Below are 20,825 nucleotides of genomic sequence, written 5' to 3' on the forward strand. Positions count from 1 at the left end.
ACGTGCAGGAAAGTGGGCGGGGATCCTGGAAAGCCATGTTTGGACCTGGCAGCGGGCCGGAAGTGGGTTGGAGGTGTGGCGGAAGTGGTTGGGGAGTGAGGAGCCCGGGAGGGGGCGGTTCCCGTGCTACCGCGGAGCCGGATGTTTGCCGAGCTTTGACAGGCGTGGCACAGGGAGCAGTGCCCGATCACGGTGAGCTGCGGGGCTAGGGGTCTTCCTGGGTGGAGGTGGGGGGGGGGGAAGGGAGGGACTAGACAGGTCACCTGAAGGGATAGGGTCCGGAGGGGGATGATTCGAGCGGATCCTAGGAAGGGAGCAGGAGTGGTATGGGGCCTAGGAGCCTGGCTTTCTTTCCCACAGCGGGTTTCAGCCCCACTCCCGGGTCTGCACCGAGGAGACTTCGTGTCCTTTGCTACTTTCCTCCTGCACTTCCCAGGGCAGAGTCTAAGTCAGATCGCTGTCATCGAGCAAGCCCACGGGAAGGGGAAGTCTCTTTGGTCCCAAGTGGCGAAGCGCTAAGAGCAAGAAATTGGGGGGAAGTATTCCGGCCTGCCACTAATTAGGCCATGCTTTCATCTCTATTTCTTAATCTCTGAAATGGAATAATTGCGGGTTTTGTAAACCATGAAGCTCTGTACAAATGCGTTTGTAGTTGAAAGTCTCGCTATTGTATCGTGGGATTTGCATTTTCGCAATTCGGGAGCCCCAACCAGGAGGGCGGTCCCAATGCCAGAGAATAAGATTTCTAGTTACCTCAGTTCTTCGTGAAGATTACAGGAGAACCTTTATTTTTTCATGGCACCTCTCTGAACCTTCAGAATCACATGAATGACAGTCATTTCGAAAAGTGTTGAGGGATTGACCTGCATCAAGAGACCCTTTTATACAGATATAGATTAAAATCTTGAGTCAGCTTTATGGCCCGCCTAAACAATGTGTTTCTTTTTTCTGGTCCTGACTTTCCTCAGAGTAAAATGGGCTTGGTAGTGCAAACCTCACTGGTGCTGCTGTGAAGTTAAAAGGTAATTTGTCTACTTTATGGTGCTAAATAGGCCCTCAACAAATACTGGTTCCCTTTTCCATTTAGGAGATGAATTCATTCATTCACTCATTCAACAAATGACAGCATCTGTGTGCTGAATAGGTCAGGGATTCTTAGATTTTCAGAGAGCTTATGAACCCCTTAAAATTGCATAGAAGATTTCATGCATGTGCTGATTTTTCTTAGGGAAAAAGTCCACAGATTTCATCAGAATTTCAGAGAAGTCCAGAGGTGAAAACCTCTGCCTAAAATGATTCTCAGAGATCTTTGTAAAAGATCTTAGCAGCCAGGATACTTCATGGCCACCCCTTTATATTATAATTTCCCTGAGCCAGTTTCCCTTACCCTCCCACTGAGTGGGAGCTAAACTTCAGGGCTCACAGGGGGAAGCAGCTGTGGGTTGGAGGCCGGTCTGGCTGGGAGGTGGAAACAACTGTGATTAGTTATGCTGGAAAAGAAGGTTATGGAGCGGGGGAGGGGGCAGTTCTGGAAGAACAGACAAAATAGAGGAGCATTTACTGGAAAAGAGGTGGAGTTCAAGTTCAGCTCCCTTTTAGAGGGTGTCCCTCCCCTTCCCTCATACATACTTCAGCTCGCAGCTGTTCTTTCTAACCCTGTTGTTCACTTTAGTGTAAGTATTTTAGAATACTGAAGAATTATGTTTCTGGGAGGAGTCTGTGCTTCTACAGATAAGGAGATTTAAGTCTAGTTAGGAAAGGACTTGCCCAGCATCTTTGCAACTCATTGGCTCAAGCAGGACTATTATCCAGTTCTCTATATTTCTCGTTCCATGCCTTTAAAAAAATTTTTTTAAACTTTATTTATTTTAGAGAGACAGAGTGTCAGCAGGGGAGGGGCAGAGAGAGAGAAGGAGACAGAATCTGAAGCAGGCTCCAGGCTCTGAGCAGTCAGCACAGAGCCCAACGCAGGGCTCAAACTCACGAACCGCGAGATCATGACCTGAGCTGAAGTCAGCCACTTAACCGACTGAGCCACCCAGGCACCCCTGCCATGCATTTTTCTTATTGTGTCAAGCACCCACTGTTGTGCAGAAAGACTTCTTGGGATAGCTGTGGGCAGGGCTAATGGAGCACTTGGTGCCCTGTCAGTGACAGAAGAGAAGGCATGGAGAGAAGACTCGGGCCTAACAGGGGTTACTATGTGCTGAATTCTGTTCTTGTTACCCAGTGGAGTTCCCATTTGGGAAATCCTCATGGCCACCTGGTTGAATGGGGGAAGGAGCATGTCGATGAATCAGGAGTGGATTCCTCAGGATTTAGAGTTGCCTGCATTGGGGGCTTGCAGGGCAATGGGTGAGCGGGGTTGTGGGGCACAGCAGCACTCACTGAGAGAAGTGCATTCCCAAATAAGAGAGGGACACATCTTTCTCTGTGCTCATGGAAGGGACTTCTATTTTGGTGGTTAAGCAGCAGTAGCAAATAAGGGTAGCAGAGAAGAGGCCAGAGGAAAGGAAGAGAAAGGCTTTTTGGTTTTTGGTTTTTGTTTTATGGCTGTTTGACTATTTGGCTGCTTGGCTTTGGCTCTGGAGCTTGGAAAGGCTTTTGCCACTGAATCAGTGTGGTTGCCCTGGTAACAGGGTGGTTGTTGCTAGGCACAAGGAGCCGGTTTACCAGCCAGAGTCCTCAGCTGGCTGTGACGAGATGTGTGCAGGAGCTTGTCATGTTGCCTTAAAGCCAGAGGTGTTTGGGGTCTGGATCCTAGCTGGCAGCTACCCCCTCTTCTCCCTCCCCGTGCCTGGTCTTGTCTGGACTCTATCTGCCCTGCTGATTCTCTGACCATATATGTCATTTTTGGGCTCTAGGAATGTTGTGGGCTTAGAGCAGCCTCTTCTCTGGGGTTGGACTAAGTGGATTAAATCCCCTCCCTGACCCACATGGTGAGTTTGGGATGGAAGGGGGATGGGTCTCCACTTAGGGCTGAGGGCAGAAGGTACTGCTTTTAGACTTCACGCAGCCACATCCTTGCTGCCAGACCTAGACCTGGGCAAGCCCAGCTTCCAAGCTGGCTCTTCCTCTCTGTCTGCTGCGACTGGCTGTCTGTTTTTCACCTCCTAGAGCTCAGCACTCTGGATGCCATGGGCTTCCCCCTTTCCCATCTGTGCTCTCCAATCCTTGGGGCAGTCTGTTGACCTTTCCCACCTTGAAACCAGCATTTGGAGCTACTTGTGGTTTAGAGTGGGCTTAGCAGCCCCCAGGAGCCCGCAGATTGCCTGCTGTGAATGGCAGGCAGATTCCATCACCTGTTTCTTGTTCCTGTCCTGGGGCAAACCCAGCTGGGCACCTTGAGTATTGCCTTTTTTCTGGGACCCTGTGGTCTCTGGCCACCTCTTGTTCCCGGGACAAAAGTGAGGGCTGGAGTAGCTAAAGTCACAATTAACCTTTTTCATGAATGGGGTGTGAAACATCTCTGTAGATGCTTGCAACATCTCTGCCCTCTAACTGCTGGCGTCTAGGAAGCTTCTGTGCTCTATGACCCCTGAGGAGAGGGGCGTAGACTTCTACCCTCTGCAGCTGGGACTGCATGGCTGAAGCAGATGGGCAATGGGCAGCACGGGGCCTGGCACGGTTCGTCCCTTATCCAGCTGGAGGACCTGAGGGCACGCACTGAGCTGTGCCATCCTCTGTCCCAGCTGCCTTTTCTGGCAACATGCCTGTGGAGAACCCAGGGCTACATGGAGCTCTTGGCAAGGATGCGAAGTGTTGAGGAACAAGAACAGGGGAGGCTGGGGGAGGAAAGAGTGAGATCAGGAGGGCTCGCTGTAGAAGTCACAAGGGAAAAGAGGCTGCCCCTGACTTGCTACCCCCCACCCCAGGTTTCTCTTCAGGTTCTGTGGAGTGGAGCTGTGAGGGACAGGCTTGGTCATGGACCCGCTTTCAGAGTTACAGGATGACTTGACCTTGGATGACACCAGCCAGGCTCTGAACCAGCTGAAGCTAGCCTCCATTGATGAGAAGAACTGGCCCTCGGACGAAATGCCCGACTTCCCCAAGTCAGGTGGGTGCTGCCGGATCTCAGGCAGCCATACATGCCATAGAAGGGGAGACTCCCTTCCTGTCAGGGGGAGACTCCCTTCCTGTTGGAGGGAGACCCCAGGAGAGCAGGAGGAGGGCAAGGAGACCAGCCCCAGGGTGGGGCTGGGAGCACAAGCCCTTGGGGGGAGGGGGGAGGTCGGCGGGGGAGGATCAAAGAAGGCGAGTCTTAGGGAGAACACTGCCAGCCCTCCAGGTTACCCCCTGCCTTTGCCGTGTTCCTCAGATGACTCCAAAAGCAGCTCCCCGGAACCCGTGACACACCTCAAGTGGGACGACCCTTACTACGACATCGCGCGACACCAGATCGTGGAGGTGGCAGGTGAGCACACCCAGCAGTGCATCGGTTTCCTCCCCGCCTCGTGCCACAGGGGAAGGGACTGGGGGACAGGCGGGTGCCCGCTCTGTGGTCTGACCCCTGACCCTGGGACTCCAGAGCACACGTACCGTTCTTAAAAATCACACACTTGATTGTGATGGCCACCTGCACGTACATCCTGACCTGTGACCCGGTTGTCTCTTATTGGCCAATGGTGTGTGGGAGGCGGTATGACTTTGAAGTCAGAAAGCCCTGCTTTGATTTCCAGCTCTGCACTCTGAACTCATTCCTTCCTCACAGGGTCGCTGAGAGGATTACAGTAGTGACTGCCTCTCTGGGTCTAGCCCAGAGCCAGAACATAGTTGGCCCTGAATGAGTGGCCGTTGAACTCCTTCCCCTTTGTCCAGATGTCAACCTTTCCACCCCATCAGTTACTGGGGACCAGGAAGGTGCCAGTTCCTTGGGGGAAGCCCTACCTCCAAGGGAGTCTGGAATGGCAGAGCCTCCTTCCAGAAGTGAGGGGCCCCTTGACCCCTTGGAGCATCAGTTCCCAGGAGATATGCTGCCTTGGTGACCGTGGGTATGGAGCCTTGGGTCTCAGCCTTAGTGAGCTCCCACTTTCCTGTTCATAATGCAGGACTCAGGGTAGAGGAGGTAGCAAGGATGCTGATGACCTGATTTCTGCCCTTAAGGTCCTACTACTAGAAGAGGAAATTAGGGCAGTAGGATTTTTGTCTTTCCCCTGTTGGTTGTCTCTCCTCACCAGTGACAGCAACTGTAAGCCAGCATGGCAGCAGGGCCCTGCTCTGCGGCATTGGGGTGGGCAAAGGAGGCCAGGCAGCACGCGGCTCTGGAGCGCAGTGGTGCTGGCTAAGGGGGCCCTGGAGGCATCTGGCCATAGGGAAGCCAGAGGGAGCTCCATCTCTCTGAATGCTGAGCTCAGAGAGGGATGGGGCAGTTAAGAGTTGCCCCTAATGTCAAAGTTGTTTCCATGCCATTTGTGCCCCTGGCGCCTGCCTGGTACCCAAGGCTGGGTTGGAAGCCTTGGCTATGACTTCTTTCATCCATGGAGAAGCAAGGCTGAGAGTTCTTACCTGGCCTGGTCCTTACCTGGGCACAAGAGAGTCACCCGAAGGTTCAGAACTTTCTCTCGTCACTTCCAGAAATGGATCTGATTGGGGCATGGGGAGTATCTGATGTGGTGTGACATAGTGTCTATCCTCCTGGCCTGTGTAGCCGAGACATAAAGCAGAGCAGGTGGGGGGGGACCCAACCCCAGCACCTGGTGGCCCCTTTTCCCACTACAAGCAGAGCTGCAACATGTTTCTGTTTCCCCAGGGTGTGATGAGCCTGAGGGGGCCCAGCCAGGTAGGTGTGTTCCTGGCTCTCTGTGCTTGGCCTCTGGGCTATGGATCAAGAAGGGCTCTTGGTGGAAGCCAGGTGGGGCCAGCTTAATTGCAGCCCCACTCCAGGGAGCTGGGAGCTGGCGGTACCTGGGAGCCGGAAATAGCAAAAGATTTACAGGAGGTTTGATAGGGTGGTGCCATGTGGGGACACATCCAGAGCCCAAAGGGAAAGGGACTCCTGGGGAGAGAGGGCCCACGTCCCTGGGGACAGGGGGACTGGCTGTGAGCAATGACCTGGCCTTAGTGCTGGCTCAAGGCCCCTCTGGTGGGAGTGCCCCAGGGGTGTGCCTCTCTGACTGCTGAGAAGAATTTAGATTGGTGTCACCAGAGCAGGAGTCATTTGATGAGACCATGATGATGTCCTGGGAGGCCAGTTTCCTGGCATTAGAAACGGGAGAAAGAGCCCATGTTGGAACGGAAGATGGGTTATGTCTCCAACTCCTCTGCAGCCCGTGTTCTCCGAGCTGGTAGTAGCTGTCATGCTCCACAGTCAAATTTGACTCGGTCCAAGCGGGTTCTTTCCAGCGGTGGGCTGGTAAACAGCAGCTGGCTCTCTGGGAAGGTGGAGGCGGGGGAGGGGAGGCTATTATTTATTTGTAGCATTTGCAGTTTCGACCACAGTAGATTTCAAGCACCAACATGATGTCAACTGGCTACAGTATCCTGAGCGTTTAACAGTTTAACAAATGTGTGAGCCGGCCCCAGCACAGTGCCCCAGCCCCCACCTCCCATCTCCTTGGCCTGCTCTGCAGGTTGTGGGTGGGTGGTGGCTGGCCTGGCCATTCCCAGAATGCCTGCTAGAGGACTGTACTGTTGCTGATTGACACCCAGGCCACCCTGGGCACATTCCTGATCGGCATCGGGGGAATGCAGAGGCTCTCTTCTCAGGCCGCGGCTCTTTTCCTGGTGCTTTCACCCAGTCTCTGTGTCTTCTCACCCCCAGTGCCCTGGGAACACCAGGGCAGCTGGCTCCTTCTCTCCCTGCAGTCTCCAGGGCAGATGTCTCTTTTCTGAGATCAAGAGGGAAGTTCTTGTAGCAGCAGTTGCCCTGTCTGCTGGCAAATGCCAAGCCACCCAAGGACCTGACCCCAGGGAGGGGAGGACAGGGGCTCGACCCTGGGGTCACCTGCATCTCATTCCTTGCTTGTCTGAGAGTCTTGTCATCCAGCCCCTCACCGATCCCCCAGATGGGGATCCCCATTCTGACTTCATTCAACATGCATTTGTAGAATACCTACCCTGGAACAAGGCCCATAATTAGCCCTGAGGACTCAGTGGGGAGAAACACACATCACCTCCTTCAAGGAGCACACAGTCCAGTGCAGTGGTTCTTAGAACTGGTCAGAGTCCTCTTTAAGAGTATGAATGATATTGACCTCTTCTCCTAGGGAACATGTGCTTGTGTTTGTAATAGTTTTCATATCACATCTTGGCCTTGGTGGATGCCCATTGGTGGAGCCCCGGTTGAGAACCCAAAGCTTCCCATTTATGAGATTGTTGAGGCCACAGGCCCCTGGCTCCTCACCTCAGTTGCTTGCTTAACCAGTTACTATCTCTTTAAATTCCAGAGCCCTGTGATCTCAGATGTCCTGTCCTGCCTAAGTCCTCAAATCTGCCAACCAATGAGGGCTGCCTGCATATGGGGGGGAGGGGTAGCAGGATGAAAAGAACCTTTTGGAACCCCCATGCTCCTCCCTGCATTTCCCTATACATTCCAGGCCTTTCTTTTGCTTAGAGAGGTGCAGGCAGATGTCTCTCCCCTCACACGCTCATAGCAGAAGGTTCCAGATTGTACATGAGGCTATATTGGCCCGGCTGATCCTTTGTTCCTGCCCTGCCACTTTGCTCTTGCTTCTTTTGCCAGAGCTTATGGGAAGGGATCCAAACAGGCCTGAGAGCCACCCTCACAGGACTGGAGGGAAACCAGGACCTCAGGATCTAGGCTAGGGTGTGACAGCAGGTGGTCTTATAAAATAGACCTGTTGCTGGATGAGATGAAGCTGCACCTTCTCCTCAGACAGGCTTGCAGAGGGCTCTCCGCTCGTAAGTCTGGAGAAACCCTGTCCAGGAAACTCTGTCCAGCAATCTGGTAACCTAGATATCATCGTGAACAAATTCCGAAATGGAACCGTGCGCACCATGTAATGCTGACCTATGACTCTGTGCAGGCTTCCTCTTGAATACCTGCCGCATGCTGGGCTCCGGACCAGTACTAGAGTTTCAAAGATGGATGAGACACGGTTTCTGCCCACAAGCCGGTAGAGGAGACAGGCACATAAACAATTATACAGAAGAGTCAAAGTATCACAGCAGAGATAGGTAATGGTTCACACCGGGAGCCATGAAAAGGGACAGCTAACCTGGCTCAGGGGAGGAGGAGAGGACGCAGTCTTCAGGAATGAGTCTTAAGGATTCCAAGAAGGTAGCCTGGAGGAGGGGAGCGATACAAGGCAGTTCAGTCTGGCAAAAGAAACAGCAGAGGCCCAAAGCTGCCTGATGTGGACTGGGTTGCAAGCATGTCTGTGTTGAAAGTGTGCATGATGTGAGCCTGGAGAATCCCGTGAGTCATTCCAAAGAATGGAATGGTTGGAGGGGCTGATCTGGAGCGTGGATATGGTAGTCAGACAGCTGGGAGTGAGGTGCTAAATCAGGCCAAAGCAGCAAGCCGTGCAGTGAGCAGGGCCTGGGGCCATGCTGTCCACATTCCAGAAGCCTCCTTCAGCTCCTCTGAGTCTTGCCCCAGCCCTGGAGAAAAGGGTCAGAGCCTTGGCAACTACTTTGGAAAAGCATTGACTCCTACATTAGGCCACTGACCGGGAAGATCATGGCTTACTAAATATGGAGAAGGGCAGTCAGCAAGGCGTGGGGGGTGGGGGTCCTTAATCCTCAGAGGCAGGTGGAGAACAGACGCAATCTGTTTCATGGGTTGTGTAAGTAGTCTTCTCATTTGCCCCTGAAGCAATGGGGATTAGGCAAGTGTGGTTTGGTGTCTCTGCAGTGTCGTGAAGGGAAAGGTGTAGGGAAGGTTCCTGGGACATGGGGGAGCGAAGAGCAGGCCTCGTCCTCACTGAGCTTTTTTGGGGTGAGTGCTGTGCTGATCCTGGAAGAGCATCTCACCTTGGAGGGCAGTAGCAGATGCGTCACAAGCTGCCCTGCTTCTTGACAAAGCCAGATGACCAGACCATCAAATAGTGACTGGTTTTGGGCAAACACCCTACAGTGATTACTGCCAAATGAGCATTCTCCCAAAGCACTACAAACTCCTCTGAACTCCATGTTCTTTAGAATACCCTTAAGGAGAGGGGCACCTGGGTGGCTCTGTTGGTTGAGTGTCCAACTTCAGCTCAGGTCATGAACTTGGAGTTTGTAAGTTTGAGCCCCACATCGGGCTCACTGCTGTCAGCCTGTCAGCACAGAGCCTGCTTCAAATCCTCTGTCCCTCTCTTTCTGCCCCTCCCCTGCTTGCACTCTTCCAAAAATAAATATCTGTTAAAAAAGGAAAATCCTTAATGAGAAAGGATATGATTTTTAGAAATGTCCAGAAGTCAGTCAGAGCCAAGTGCAGTTAATAACTCCAGTAATAAAATCAGAAAGTGTGACGGTGGTCAAAAATGAGACCTGACCATTAAGTAATCACACCCATTTCCTCAGTGGCCTTGGACTTGCTGAGAAGGTAGCTTCAAGAAGTTTTCCAAATATGCTGGTCAGAGAAGGCACTTCTGGAAGAAGCATGGGCTTTTAAGATGATTGGCAAGATAACATTTGCTTTGGTGGGGATGATTTTCAGCTTTTTAAAGTTAAGGTGACATTTAAATAACAAATTAAGCATTTTAAAGTGTGTAAGTGGTGGTATTTATTTTCTTAAATGCTTATTTATTTTGAGAGAGAGTGTATGAGTAGCAGAGGAGCAGAGAAAGAATCCCAAGCAGGCTCCGTGCTGTCAATGCAGAGCCTGACACAGGACTTGATCCCACGAACCTCAAGATCATGACCTGAGCCAATATCAAGAGTTGGTTGCTTAACCAACTGAACCACTCAGCCGCCCCTACAGTGGTGGTTATTTAGTACATTCATAATGTTGTACAACAACACTCTGTCTAGTCCCACAGTTTCATCCACTCCCATTCTAAATCCTATAACCATATAGAGCCAATTCCCAATCTCCCCTCTTCCCAGCAACTGGCAACCACCAATTTGCATACGGAGGCATACGACTCCACTTATGAGTTATCTAGAAGAGGTAAATCCGGGGCACCTGAGTGGCTCAGTACATTAAGTGTCCAACTTCGGCTCAGGTCATGATCTCACAACTTATGGGTTTGAGTCCCGTGTCGGCTTCTTATGATGCCTTACCATCATGTTTTCAAGGTTCATTCACGATGTAGCATGGATCAGTATGTCACTCCTTTTTATGGCCAAACGATATACCATATTTTCTTTATCCATTCATGCATCGATGGGCATCTGGGTGTTTCCACCAGGTGTGACTTTTTAGAAAGCTGTTATGTTTTTAGACCTCAGCTCAGTAGCCCTGAGAGCAACCTGTCCCTCTTTCTTCAGTGACGCACGCTTGAGTGCAGACAGCTGCTCGGGTACATCTGCAGTAGCCACTCTGGCCCCTGCACTACACGGTACAGGTCTCTAGGCCTGACTCCTTTCAGTTCCTCAGGCCACTTCTCTCGGGTGACCTACCACCCACTGTGCTCCATCTGTCTCCACACCTAGGAGATGACAAGTATGGGCGGAAGATCATCGTGTTTAGTGCTTGCCGAATGCCCCCGAGTCACCAGCTGGACCATAGCAAGCTCCTGGGGTGAGTACCCCCGAGGTGAGGTGAAGGGACCCACACCCAGTATCTCCTGATGCCCTTCTCCCTACCGTCACCTCCCTCAGCGCCTCTCTTCTCCCGAGGGAGCTAGTTTACATTCTGGGGAGAGCACTGGGCTAGGAGTCAGACCCAGTTTCTAGTCTGGGAAACTGCAGCCTTAGCAGGGTATCTTCATCTCTTCAAGCCTCTTTTCATAATCCAGCCCTCCTTCCTTGTGGGAGATACTGCACGTGGACGTGCTTGGAAAAGTCAAATACTATCCACACAGGAGGACTGATTATTATGATGTGGTTGCAGTTCATCATTTAGATGAATAATCAGTGTTATTTTGTGCCACATCTGGTGCCAGTGGCTTCGATATCTGTCTGGGTTCTGTTAGCCAAATATACGTAATAGTTCTGATTGGTCTAGAAACCTGATGCCAGTCCAAAAGCTGACTGAAAGCAGCAATTTGACAGATCCTGTTCTGATGAGTGTTCACTACTGAGCCACCACTGTCCCCCCGGACCCCCCACCCCACGTGCTCAGGACCTCCATGGAGGTGGGGCCAGAATGGACTTTCCGAGGCACCTTACTTATATGTAGTTACCATCTTGCACTTCTTTCCTGATCTCTACTAAAGCACTCCCTGAAACTGAGAATGTCTGTACTGCCCATACCAGCCCTTTGGGATCCTGAATGGTCCTGTGTGTGTAGGGGGTGGTGAGGGGTCAGGGACAGGCCAAGCGCGCAGCTGCTGAAGGGGACAGGGCCTGAGTGCAGTGTCTGCAGTCCTGGTGAGCCAGGCCTGAGTCTTTTCGGCCTTGTGTGAGTTTTCTCTCTGGCTTCCTGAACCCTTTCCCTGCCGCCCCTTGGCCAGGCAAGCAGAGCCTTGTTCAGGCCCATCACATGGCCCAGCCAAGAGCAGGCCAGGGGAGCTCAGCCTGAGGGCAGCTGAGTCACACACCCTACCCTCTGGTTTAACACAGCCCGTCTGATTTGGCAGGTGATGGACTCCTGGCCAGATAATAGTCCGAGTGGGAGGAAGTCAGAGGAAGGAGATGGGAAAGCACCCAGTTTTCAGGAGCGAGATTGCTGAGTGAGGCTCCACCACTCAGGAGGCTTCCTCTGACTTCTGGAAGCCCCCTGCCATCCATCCTGGCTGTTCTCCATCCCTTACCGGAGACATCTCCCTGCCCCCACCTGACCTGCACAGCAGCACTTTCAGTGGGGATCAGTCACATTATTTCAGCCTTGGCCTTTCCCAGCTGTCCAGCCAGATCTGAGGGGTTGAAATAGAAAGTGCCCGAAGCTTGGATTCAGAAGACCAATTAACCTTCAGCTTGTGCCCCTTACTAGCTGTGTGCTTCGGGGCAGGTCTTTTCTGAACCCTATAAAAATAAGAATTGTGCCCACCTCATAGGGTTGTTGTGGGCATTAGGTAAGGTAATATATAGGAAATGCCATTGTATACAATTGTAAAGTATTATAGATTTCAAGAATTTAGGAAAGCGGAAGTAGCTATAAAGAAAAAATACAGACAATGATAAAATCTCCTATAAAGCTACCAACCAGAGAGAAAACCATTGTTAATATTTTAGGGTGTCCACTTCTGATTTGTTTCTATAATATACCCAGACCTTTGTATAGTCACCTCTGTATCTCATGTGTTATCTTCTAAGCATTAAACGTTCTTCAAAGATATCCTTTAAAAATATGTTATTGGCATACATGTGCACAGAAAAGTGAACAAATTATGTATACTACTCGAATTTTCAAAAACGGAATACACCAGGGGCGCCAGGGTGGCTCATTCAGTTAAGTGTCTAGACTTCGGTTCAGGTCATGATCTCGTGGTTTGTGAGTTCAAGCCCCATATCAGGCTCTGTGCTGACAGCTCAGAGCCTGGAGCCTGCTTCAGATTCTGTGTCTCCCTCTCTCTCTATCCCTCCCCAACTCTCCCCCCCCCAAAAAAAAACCTAAATAAATACTTTATAAAAATTTTTTTAAAAAGAATTTTCAAAAATGGAATACACCAGGTGCCTGTGTGGCTTAAGTAAGCGTCTGACTTCAGCTCAGGTCATGATCTCGTGGTTCATGGGTTTGAGCCCTGTGTCAGACTCTGTGCTGACAGCTTGGAGCCTGGAGCCTGCCAGATTCTGTGTCTCCCTCTCTCTCTGCCCCTCCCCCACTCACACTCTGTCTCTCTCAAAAATAAATAAAACGTTAAAAATTTTTAAAAATAAATGGAATACACCATGTCATCCACACCCACAGACCTCTCTTTGCCCTTCTAGCCACTACCCCAGTGGGCAGACCACTCTTCTGACACCTAACTTCACAGATAGGTTCTGTCGGCAGAAACAGCTTGTAAGGTATTCTGTTTATAGATGTCCTGTAGTTTATTTAACCAGTTCCCTGTTTTTGGACAGTTAGCTTGCTGCTCAAAAAATTTTTTCCATTGCAAAACAGTCCACATGCAATGAACAGCCTTCTACAAAAATGCTTCTGTTCATTTCTGATTGTTTCTTTAGGATAAATTCCTGGGTATATTTTTATAGGATCAAAGAGTACGAACATTTTCCAGCTTGTGATACACATCACTTTATTGCCCTCCAAAAAGACCATAACATTTATCAGAGAATGATTGTATTTTCACTACAATTTTCGCTATTTTATAGTTACAAAATGCTACCTTTTTATGTGACAGCTCTTTGCAAACTGCAGAGTGCTGAATGTGTACAGGAGGTAATTAGCAATAAGGATGAGAATCACAGTAATAATCCGGCGTTAGACACTTCACACGCCTGCCTGTGTGGGCCCAGACCAGCACCCATGGGCCATGATTCAGGGCACCCTGTCTGGGTTAGGTCAGGCTGTGTCTGAGCACTTACTGAAATCCTTGGATACTTTCCCTGGCACCATCCCTCCCTACCCCTAGAAGTGCTTAGGCTCCCAGCCTGGAGCCATGTTCTGCTGGGGCCAACCAGAAAGAACTTTCCCTCGACTCTTTTCCCATTCTGGAATTCTTATCTGACCCCTTCATACTTATCCACTTCAGGTGTTCAACACCTCTGCATGTGTGTGCTTGTGTGGGGTGATAGGTACTATGTTGTGAGCATGGGGAACTTGAGCCCAGTAACTAGGGCAGGGGACGGGGAACCCTCTAGTCACCCCAATCCCCTCTCATGGGCACAGTGCTTTATGGACTCTGTTGGGTGGTTGAGTATACAAGCTTCCCTTTGGTCAACAGGACCAAACTTTGGAGTTAGCTCATCTCCAGGCTCTACCACAAGCTGTGTGACTTTAGATAAGTGCTTGACCTTTCTGAGCCTCACTGCCCTCACTTGTCAGGAGGGGATAATCTCAGCCCCAATTATTATGAGGAAGGCAGGTGATAACGTATACAAAGTGCTTGGCAGATGCTAAAAGCTAAATATATATATATATATATATATATTTTTTTTTTTAATGTTTATTTTTGAGGGAGAGAGTGACACAGAGTACGAGTGGGGGAGGGGCAGAGAGAGGGAGAGAGAGAGACAGAATCTGAAGCAGGCTCCAGGCTCTGAGTTCTCAGCACAGAGCCCAACGTGGGGCTCGAACTCTTGAGTGGTGAGATCATGACCTGGGCCGAAGTCAAACACTTAACTGACTGAGCCACCTAGGTGCCCCTAAAAGCTAAATATTGATGAACAGTGACTGTCGTCATTACTATTGACTCAGGACAGTCTTGCAGAGAATGTTACTCCCATTTTTACTGCAGGTATGTGAGAGGGCTCAGTTACAGTCCCGGTCTCTTGATTTCTGCCTTGGGCTCTTATTATGACCATTCTTCTCCCTCTGTCCAGCCCCACCACTGGCCTCAGTCTCCTCCACAACAGCACAGTGACTGATTATGCAGGCAGAATAGGCAGTGCAGGTCAGGGGCTCATGGGCAGGTGTGTGATAGAAGCAGGGGACTCCTGGGGTACCGAGTCCTGTCTCAGGGGGCCCCTCTTATGTTGAGGGTAGGCCTGACGGGGCTTTTCTCTTGTAGGTACCTGAAGCACACCTTGGACCAGTATGTGGAGAGCGACTACACACTGCTGTACCTGCACCACGGCCTGACCAGCGACAACAAGCCCTCCCTTAGCTGGCTCCGGGATGCCTACCGAGAGTTTGACCGCAAGTGTGTTGGGGCCGGGGCCAGGTGGCTCTGGAGCCGGCGGCTCTGCCGGGTTCTGGGCTGCCCTCTGCTTGCTCAGGAGCTTGTATCCAGTTCCTCTCCAGGCTCCACCGCAAGCTGTGTGACTTTGGATCAGTGCTTGACCTCTCTGTGTCTCACTGCCTTCATTTGTAACAAGGGAATAATCTCAGCCCCAATTGTTGTTATGGAGAAGAGATAATGTATACAAAGTGCTTGGCAGATGCTAAAAGCTAAATTTTTTTTCTTTAATTTTTTAACGTTTATTTATTTTTTAGAGAGAGAGAGAGAGAGAGTGAGTGTACAAATGGGGGAGGCGGGAAGAGAGACAGAGGCCGAATCTGAGGCAGGCTCCAGGCTCTGAGCTGTCAGCACTGGGTAAAAGCAAAGAATCTGAAGTTGGAAGGTCCTGGGTTTAACCCCTAGTTTCTCTGCTTACTCACTCTGCCCTTCCATGTTACTTAACCTCTCCGAGTCTCTGTTTCCTAATCTGTGAGATGGGATAACAGTGGCACTTACCTCTCAGGATTTCCATGAGTACTCCAGTGAGAAAATGTGCCCGAAGAACCCAGCTGTGTGCCTCTGCCACCACGCCCACTGCTGAGTTCCTGTTCTGTCCCTGCAGGTACAAGAAGAACATTAAGGCTCTGTACATCGTGCACCCCACCATGTTCATCAAGACCCTGCTCATCCTCTTTAAGCCCATCATTAGGTGAGCGGCTGATGGGGGAGGGCAGTGGCCTCCCCACGCTTCCCTCTGAACTCTGAAGCAGATACGTGAGGAGGCCAAGCATCCTGCGGACAGACCGTTTTGGGGCTTGGCCTTTGTCTGATCTTGGGGGGCTGCTGAGGGGATGGTGGAGGCCTGGCAAAATAGCCTCCCCCCTCGCCCCCCACTGACCCATGCCCATTATTTTGGCGGCAGCTTCAAGTTTGGACAGAAGATCTTCTATGTGAATTACCTGAGCGAGCTGAGCGAGCATGTGAAGCTGGAGCAACTGGGGATCCCTCGCCAAGTGCTCAAGTAAGGCCGGGGCCGTGTGCCCGCAGGGCACAGTGTGCGCACGCGCCATGTTTGTGGGGTGGGACCTGGCAGCTGAGGGCAGGGAAGCCTTGAGAACCCAGGGGAAGCAGAGGAAGTGAAGGTCATGAGTAAGAGACGGCATATGGGTCTGAGAGGGTGAGTTCAGATCCCATTTCTGTCACTTAAAAAACTCTGTGACTGGGGGCGCCTGGGTGGCCCAGTCGGTTGAGCATTCGGCTCAGTCGTGATCTCACAGTTCGTGGGTTCGAGCCCCACGTCGGGCCCTGTGCTGACAGCTCAGAGCCTGGAGCCTGCTTCCGATTCCGTGTCTCCCTCCCTCTCTGCCCCTCCCCTGCTCACGCTGTCTCTCTCTCTCAGAAATAAATAAAACGTTAAAAAAAAAAACCCAACTCTGTGACTGAACCTCTTCAGGCTCCACTCTGTCATGTGTAGAGCAAGGCTCCTTTGAGGGTTGAATGAAGTGACCCATGTACAATACACGGGGGTTGCCAACGTGACGACAGAGCCAGATCGAGGGCCTGACACCCCCGTTTGCTCCCCCAGGTATGACGACTTCCTCAAATCCACACAGAAGAGCCCTGCGACGGCCCCCAAGCCCATGCCGCCACGGCCCCCTTTGCCCAACCAGCAGTTCGGGGTTTCGTTGCAGCAGTGAGTATGCGAAAGGCGGGCAGGCCCAGCACGTGGGGATCAGGAAGGGCCGCAGGCCCAACTCACTGCTCTTGTCCCCACAGCCTCCAGGAGAAGAACCCAGAGCAGGAGCCCGTTCCGCTTGTGCTCCGGGAGACCATTGCCTACCTGCAGGCCCACGGTGAGCGCCAGGGCCGCTGGCCACAGGGCCTCTAGGACCTGCTTCCTCGCCTGCAGCCACAACCCCAGGCCCCTCCTCAGCCCCGTCTCCCAGCTCCCCTTGGGGAGCCTCAGTGCCCACCCCGACCCTCTCTGGAACTCCAAGACAGAACCGGGTCGAGGAGTCTACACACTGCCCCAGGGCGGAGACTCACCAGGCCCCACTGTTTCCCAGCTCTCACTGCCGAGGGGATTTTCCGGAGATCGGCCAACACCCAAGTTGTGCGGGAAGTACAACACAAGTACAACATGGGTGAGTGCTCTGGGTGTGTGCCGCAGGGCGGGGGAGGGGAAGGAGACAGGCCACGTGCCTGCGTCGTCACCGTCACCGTTAGGGGGCTTCTTTGCCTACTGCTTCCTGGTAAACAAGGGCCCCCCATTCTGTTCCTGTCAGAGGTTTCTGTGGCATTTGGTATGATTGCATGGGTTCCATTCCTGCCTGGCTGCCCCAGGCCTGCTGCCTGGTCAGGCTTCCAGGTCCTGGGTTCAGATTCAGAGACAAAGAAGAACTGTCAGGTGTACTACCCGGTCCCCTCATCACAGAGGAGGAGGGGCAGGCCTGTGCGAAAGGCGGCTCTGTGGGAGGAGGGTGCGTGTGCAGGGGTTGAGGGCGGTGGGGCAGTGGGGTCTGCTTGGCCTCTGGTTGGGCCCAGTGCCCTCTCCGTCCCCTCCCCCAGGCCTGCCTGTGGACTTCGACCAGTATAATGACTTGCACCTGCCTGCGGTCATCCTCAAGACCTTCCTCCGGGAGCTTCCTGAGCCCTTGCTCACCTTCGACCTTTACCCCCACGTCGTGGGCTTCCTCAGTGAGTGCCCCTCTCTTCCCTCCCTAGTCCTGTGCTTTTTCTGCTGGGCAGGAGTCAGGGCTGGACTCAGGGCAGCAGACTTGGCGTGTCCTCCAAGGAGAGTCTGGTTGGGGTCTGCCTTCTGGCCTCGTGCTGGCCCAGCCCCGGGCCACTGTGACCTGGGCCCCGATTCCTTGTAGACATTGATGAGAGCCAGAGAGTGGGGGCGACACTGCAGGTGCTCCGGACGCTGCCTGAGGAGAACTACCAGGTGCTTCGTTTCCTCACTGCCTTCCTGGTGCAGGTGAGACCCCGGCCTCAGCCTCGGCCGTTCACCTGGAGGAGGGCGGGGGGAGGAGCTGCCACCCTTGCAGCTCTTGGGAACGAGAGGCAGGGTCTGTGGCCTCCTGCCGCAGCCCCCTGATTCCCTCCACAGATTTCTGCCCACTGTGACCAGAACAAGATGACCAACACGAATCTGGCTGTTGTCTTCGGCCCTAACCTGCTGTGGGCCAAGGACGCTGCCATCACCCTCAAGGCCATTAATCCCATCAACATGTTCACCAAGTTCCTTCTGGATCACCAAGGGGAGCTGTTCTCCAGCCCTGACTCGAGAGGGCTCTGAGCCCTGCCCCACCGCCCTTCCCAGCTTCAGCCTTAGAGGAGTCGGGGGCTCCTGCCCAGGAAGGGGGCTGTGAGGCCCCAGGAGCTGGAAGCTGGAGCCAGCCGGCCGGGCAGCCCTTCCTCCCCTTCTGTCCAGCCCATCTGGCTGGCCCTGGAGGCCCCGCTGTAACCACGAGACATTTTTCTTCGCCTTATACTTCTCACTGCCTCCTTGGACCCCTGGCTCCTTGCCAGGCTCTGCAGAGCTGGCGGCCTTTGACTCTTCTAGTACGAAAAGGACTGGCCCCAGAAACTGCTTACCCACTTTCTCCTGCCTCTTTTCCTGCCAATTGCGGATGCCTCAATCACTGCCGGCTGGGCTGGTAGCTGGGGCTGGTCCTCCCTTTCCTGGCTGCCGGGGGAATAAGAGGCTGCGCTGGCTTGCACCCGCCTGCTGAGGCCCCTCCCCGGGTGAAGGCCTGTGTGCGAGCACCTGGCCCTGTCCTCTCCTCTCATGGTTCAGCCTTGGGTTTTTACACAGCTGAGGACTAGCAAGGCCGGGTTCTGCTTCCTGTTTCTGCCTCCTTCTCGTCCACACATCCTGGGTCAGACTTTCTCAAGTGATACTGCCCCCAGGGTGTTCCAGCCCCCTGTTCTGGCAGCTTGGATGACAGGACTGAGTCCCGGCATCCATTTGAAATATACACCCCATTCCCATCCCAAAGCCCCCCGGTGGTCCGGTCGGGCCAGGGACAAGCAGTCTCAGCCCCCCACGCCTTGCCTCCCCTCTCTACTTGGACAGTTCCTCAGCGTAAGGCTCTGTAGACAGGTCTGTTGTGGGGTCACACTGGTCCCTGCTCTGGCCAGAAGTGACTCAGTGCCTCAGGATCTGTGGGTAGGGACTCCTGGAGGGGTGAGCAGAGACTTCACCAGTTAGATCAGTCCCTGCCAGGGGAGTTCTAGCAACATCCCCCAGGGACCACAAGGCCCAGGGTCCTGTCATCTTTCAGAAAACCTGGACCCTGATGATTGGTACTTCTCATTTCAACTGTGTCCCTTAGAATGACACTCCTTCCTGGTGAGCCCTGGAGACCCCACTTCCTGCAGCCTTGTCCCCTGGCAGCAGGGTGGTACCTGCACAGAGGCCCTGCCCCCACAGCCTTGGCCGGAGCCTGTACTGTGGGGGCCCTTGACCAGCCCACCCCCATCTGCAAGGGGAGGTGTGTGTGCAGCCTTGGCCCTGACCTTGGTAGGCTGTCTCCTCATGATGCTAGCACGTCAGGACTCCCGGGGCCTGGAGTGGCTGCTGGTGCCCTGACAGTCCCTGCGTCTCTAGCCCGAGCCTGGGCTTCTGCTTTCTGCCCTCCTGTGTATATCAGGTGTTGCTCACAGCCCCATTTACTGGGGAGCCTCGTGGATCTATTTGGTCTTTCTCCTGTCCCCTGTCCCACTGCGGGGAGAGGGGGAGGTGGGGGAGTACTGTGAATCAAGTGTTCACATTCACACTTAATGACTTCCTTGGCACCAATCATGTATTTCACCTTTGCACTTTTTGTATTTCAATAAAAAAGGAGATGGAAAATTGCCCACTTGGATATTAGGAAGTGGGCCTGGAGGCTCAGAAAGGGGCGGGAAGTGTGGTGTGGTTGTGGAAGATGAGCAGGTGGGGCCTCAGGAAGTCACTTCCCCATCCATCTGACCCCTTCCTTCCTTCTCTTGCTCCTTTGTGAGTGCGTGTGAAGCCAGCTTTCTGACATCTTCCAGGCTTGGACGGGTGAATGGTCACCCTCCATGTTGTACGTGTGCACCATTCCAAGTGGCCACCAAGTGCCGTGTCCTATGACCAAGGCCTCTTCTGTCTCCAGAATGGAGGGCAACAGCAGTGTGGGCTTTAGAGTCAGACCTGGGCTTGAGTCCAGTCACCCCTCCCAACAGCTCCAAATGGGAGCAGCCACAGAATCAGCCCACACGAGACTGTCTCTTCATCTAAGGATCAGAAATGATGCACACAGGGTGGAACAGTGAGTGCCCAGTGGCCATCAGAATGACCATGGTCTCACAGAGGAATAAGGAGATGGTCCCGACTTTGTGGAATGGCTGGGATCGGAAGCCTCGTGTGACTATTTGCTTCTGTTGGCCCTCCCCTCGGCCTGAGAGCCTTGGCTCTTTCCACCTGCCACCCAGTCCCATAGAGGCTAGGAAATATCCGGTTTCCCTTTCCTCTCCTGAGCACATTTTGCTGTCCTTTTAAAGATTAAGATGGTAAAACTTATGTGTATTTTACCACAAGTTAAAGATAATGGTTTGTCACTGAGAGGGGAGGCCAGGATTTCACTTGGCATGATGGTCAAGGTCAAGTTCCACCTGTGTGCTGCCTGCGTGTTGATTGCAATCAGGTTGTGGTGGCCTTTGGCCAGTCCTGTTCTTTTTTCTCCTCGTTGCCTGCTCTGGCCAGGGGAGCCAGGCCGGAGCTGCAGGATCAAGCTGTGGTGTTAAGACGCTGGTTAGAAACACAGGCACCGAGCTGCAGGAAGCTAGTCCTGTTGCACAACTGGCCCTCACCCAGTTGGTCCAACGGAAGGCACTGGCAGCCTCTCACTGGCTCTGTCCAGCTCTAAGCTGGGTGACTGTTGAGAACAGAGGGGTAGTATCCCAGGGAAACTGAGAGAGCCAGAGACCAGGAGAGCTGTTCACTTGAGCTGGGCTCCTGGCAGGGCGTCTGAGTGATGCAAA

General features: G+C 52.8%; 1 protein-coding gene across 2 annotated transcripts; it reads left to right on the forward strand.

Moving 5' to 3' along the window:
* Positions 1–103: 103 nt before the first annotated feature.
* ARHGAP1 (Rho GTPase activating protein 1) lies at positions 104–19,679 on the forward strand. Of its 2 annotated transcripts, XM_039226781.1 has the most exons (14): positions 158–192; positions 969–1,022; positions 3,876–4,057; positions 4,319–4,414; positions 10,543–10,630; positions 14,664–14,795; positions 15,436–15,522; positions 15,736–15,834; positions 16,399–16,506; positions 16,590–16,666; positions 16,880–16,957; positions 17,382–17,510; positions 17,690–17,793; positions 17,926–19,679. In XM_039226781.1, the coding sequence occupies exons 3-14, from the start codon at positions 3,925–3,927 to the stop codon at positions 18,112–18,114; spliced, it is 1,320 nt and encodes a 439-aa protein (XP_039082712.1). In that variant the 5' UTR covers positions 158–192; positions 969–1,022; positions 3,876–3,924; the 3' UTR covers positions 18,115–19,679. The 2 variants fall into 2 exon arrangements, with proteins under 2 accessions (XP_039082711.1, XP_039082712.1); XM_039226780.1 differs by lacking the exon at positions 969–1,022 and having other exon boundaries at positions 104–192.
* Positions 19,680–20,825: the final 1,146 nt, after the last annotated feature.

Source organism: Hyaena hyaena, unplaced genomic scaffold, assembly GCF_003009895.1.
Source record: "Hyaena hyaena isolate Hyena2069 unplaced genomic scaffold, ASM300989v1 scaffold_23, whole genome shotgun sequence".
Taxonomy (NCBI): Eukaryota; Metazoa; Chordata; class Mammalia; order Carnivora; family Hyaenidae; genus Hyaena; species Hyaena hyaena.